Source organism: Gossypium raimondii, chromosome 13, assembly GCF_025698545.1.
Source record: "Gossypium raimondii isolate GPD5lz chromosome 13, ASM2569854v1, whole genome shotgun sequence".
Classification (NCBI taxonomy): Eukaryota; Viridiplantae; Streptophyta; class Magnoliopsida; order Malvales; family Malvaceae; genus Gossypium; species Gossypium raimondii.
This window is the reverse complement of record NC_068577.1, coordinates 1628558-1632098: the sequence shown is the minus strand read 5'-3', so window position 1 is coordinate 1632098 and position 3541 is coordinate 1628558. Positions and strand designations below refer to the sequence as shown.

General features: G+C 32.5%; 1 protein-coding gene across 1 annotated transcript; it reads right to left on the bottom strand.

Annotated features, from left to right (window-relative positions):
* Positions 1 to 398: 398 nt before the first annotated feature.
* LOC105784181 (expansin-A4) lies at positions 399 to 1836 on the bottom strand. Its single transcript, XM_012609985.2, has 3 exons — positions 1618 to 1836; positions 1226 to 1544; positions 399 to 1131 (listed from the first exon to the last, which is right to left on the bottom strand). The coding sequence occupies exons 1-3, from the start codon at positions 1763 to 1765 to the stop codon at positions 822 to 824; spliced, it is 777 nt and encodes a 258-aa protein (XP_012465439.1). The 5' UTR covers positions 1766 to 1836; the 3' UTR covers positions 399 to 821.
* Between the last annotated feature and the right edge of the window lie 1705 nt (positions 1837 to 3541).

The window sequence follows — 3541 nt, the reverse complement described above, 5'->3', positions numbered from 1 at the left end:
CACTTTTTGTAATTATTTTGTCGTTAGACATTAAATTTTAAAGAAAGAAGATGAGACAAAAAAACAGCTTGAGACTTTGGTACATGTTATCAAGTCAAAAAAAACCAGAACAAAAGTGAAATGGAAATAGAGACCAATGCTATCCTAATTCTTGATCTTAGCCTTAGGTAGTCAAGAAAAAGACATTCAACTATTGCATGTTACATTAGGAATCCAATGACCCTCTTTCGGCTATGGCAGATTACAATGAAGAATCCTCTGTATCATTACCAGTCTCACTTTTTTTTCTCTTAATAAAATATTATTTTAGATCAATTTTGATTACTTTATTAGCCTCTTTTAATTTATATTGAGTTTCGATCAAACCCTAAATGGAACATCATTTAAAAGAACAATAATAAACTCCGAAACGATTAATCTTCATAAAATATAAAATTTGTACAAGAAATTAAGGTAAAAGCAATCTAATAATCTACCTACACAAGAAACTTCTTTCCAAGCCACTTATGTAATAATCTACGATCCTTTCATTAAATTCAACTTATGTAACATATAGAAAAAGAAAAAAGTATTAAAGCTGCGGGCTACAACTTCTTTCCAAGCCCCTTCAGCCCCCATTTCATTCCACTTTTTTTTAACCTTTATCCTCTCTCTCACCTTTTCACCCCAAAGATAAAAAAAGTAAAACCTAAAAGTAAATAGCCCCATTAGATAAACGAGTAAAAACCCAATTTTCCCCCACTGTCAAAATAATCTTAACCACACACTTTCCCTCATTTTCCCAGGAAAGTAACCCAACCAGTGCCCCACCCCTTTATGTTTTAGACCCTGAAATTTTTGCCAGTGAAGGTTTGACCGAACTGCCAATTGGAAGGAGCAATGTTCCATGAAGTAGAAGTCCTACGGTCACTGCCGGTGACCCTAAAAGACAAAGATTGGCCAACCAATACGGCATTGGATTGCCAATTTTGGCCCCAGTTTCGGCTCAAGCTCATCCACCCTGTTTTCGATCCTTTAACGCTTGCCTTCACGATATCACCAGAGCCTGCCACGTTAGTAATCAGAACCAAGTTGAAGTAACGGAAGCCGTTGATAGTGAACCTGATTCCACCTCGCTTACGGCATGGAACCCTGTAGAATAACAAAAAAGAAAAAGAAAAAATGTAATTATATCTGTTTGTTTCTCGGGAAAAAAAAGGGGAAGGAAGACTTTTTGTTTGTTTACCTGCGATAAGAGACAGGGACAATGCCAGCACGGTACTCTGCAATCTTAAGGAACATTGGCATGGCGAGATCAAAATGAGAACGAGGAGGGTTACACCATCCGCCATTGTCATTTGGAAGAGCGTAATTTGGAGGGCAAAAATTGGTTGCTGTGATGAAAATTGAAGGACTACCAGAATGACACCATTGTGGTTGGTTTACACATTTGATTTCAAAACAGGCACCACAGCTGAACCCATTGTTGAAAAGAGCAGTACTCAAAGCAGCTGTGTTGACACCATAGCCTTGGCTGTATAAGTTTCCATAGCCACAAGCTCCACCTAAAAAATCATTAAAAAAAAAGGTCAGATTATGAAGTCAAAATCATCTTGGTTTTGAGAAATAAAAAAGTACCCATTGTGCCAGAAGCATCGCTGCCACCATAGAAAGTGGCATGGGCACTTTGCCAAGCACCATCAGAATAAACACCAGGAATTCTAGCTTCAACGGTAACAATGATGAAAAGCAATGAAACCAAGCAAGTATCAACCCAATTTGCCATATTGTATACTTTGACTGAAGAAACAGAGGGAAACAGCTAAAGGATCAGTGGAGGTTTGAATGGGTTAAGGGTGGAGTGTGAACTGCTATTTATGGAGTGGAAGAGAGAGAAAAAAAAAAGGGAAGATATGAACACTGTCAAAAAAGTTGAAAATTTTTGCAGATCCAAAGATTATCATTTTATCTCCTCAATTAGTGCAATTTTGGTCTCTAGTTAATTACAGCAATGGAGTTCCCTTTTTTCTTTCTTTTACTCTTTCAAGTTTCATCTTGGCGGTAATCCATTTAATTTCAATTCTTTTTCCATTTAATTATAATCCCAATTTTTTATATCTGTTTTACTGTTTATGTTCAGGTTCGTAGCTGTCTCTCCTACCAATATCATCTCTAAGATTTAAACATGTATCTCCTCTTGATAAAACAACGTGACTTACTATTGCACCCAATATTTATTGATAAAAGTGTACTTTTTTTCTTTCATAAGTAGGCTTAAAAAATTAGTATGTGTTTTTTCTTCTTTTTTTTTTAATATATGTTTTAATATTTTATTATATTCTTATAAGACACTTGTTAACTCCCTAATTACATTTGTGGAGTCTAAAATTCCACTCGTAATGTACCAAATATTATTTCTTCTACGCATTTTTAAACTACCTTTAAATTATTTGATTATAGCACACCAACAATATAAGTAAAAAATAGGATTATATAATAAATATATTTATAAAAAATTGTTATAAATGGTAAACTACAAATGTTAAAAACTATAGACTTGGGTTGGAACCTATCATGTGTATTTATATTTTTACTTTTCTATATGAAAGATATAAAATGATAAAACACCCTCAAATTAATATATTTTATTTTGTAAGTTAAGGGTATTTTGTCATTTTCAACTAAATTGATGTCTTGTTAACTCGTAACACCAAACTCCAAAAAAGTTTAATGTTAGTAGAGATATAATTTACATTGTAAAATAAGGATATTTTGTTATTATCCAATTAAAGCGATATCGATTGGCTCGTAACACTAAACTCGATAAAAATTCAATATTAATAGAGATATTTCACCCTAATATGCAACTTTCAAGCAAGGGCAGGTAATTCTAGCCCCCTTTATGAATAATTAAATTATAAATTAATATATGGGAAAATTATGGTTTAATCTCTCAAAAATAAAAATATTCTATATAGTCACTTCAAAATGATAAAATAATAAATTAATACATGATAAAATCTATATTTGACATCTTAATAATTTATAATTCGATTTTAGACCCTAAAATTTTTTTTGAATTCACCCTTAATTTCAAGAGTCTTCAACATCCTCGGTACGAACTGAACTAGTACTTCATTGACAACTTATTTATTATTCTTATATTGCGATTCAGTTTGCAATATATTTTTCAATGACATTATTATCCTTGTATCTTAACAATTATTATAACAAAAAAAGTGAGGGATTTGATGAAAAGGCAAGGGGTGTAGATTGGAATTATTATAACAATTATTTCAAGGGGTGCTATATGAAAATTGCTTTGCTTTAGCTACAAGTTGTGCCATCAATTGTAGAACACTTCTTTGCCTAGTTGCTACCTTTCTTTTGTTCATTTATTCCATGTTTCTTCTTTCCAAGCTTGAAATGGAGGGAAAAGTGGGGTAAACAATTGTACGGATAGATTTGCTTGTAGTTATGCTATTATTCTTTTTAAGTTCACATATTATTTCATGTTTTGTATTGATGATCGAGTTTTAACTCGATTGATATGAGCATTGTT

Coding starts and splice junctions, on each gene's coding strand:
- LOC105784181 (XM_012609985.2), bottom strand. CDS start 1,765: ATGGCAAATTGGGTTGATACTTGCTTGGTTTCATTGCTTTTCATCATT. Junction 1,545..1,617: donor CGATGCTTCTGGCACAATGG/GTACTTTTTTAT, acceptor ATGATTTTTTAG/GTGGAGCTTGTGGCTATGGA. Junction 1,132..1,225: donor GTCCCTGTCTCTTATCGCAG/GTAAACAAACAA, acceptor GTTATTCTACAG/GGTTCCATGCCGTAAGCGAG.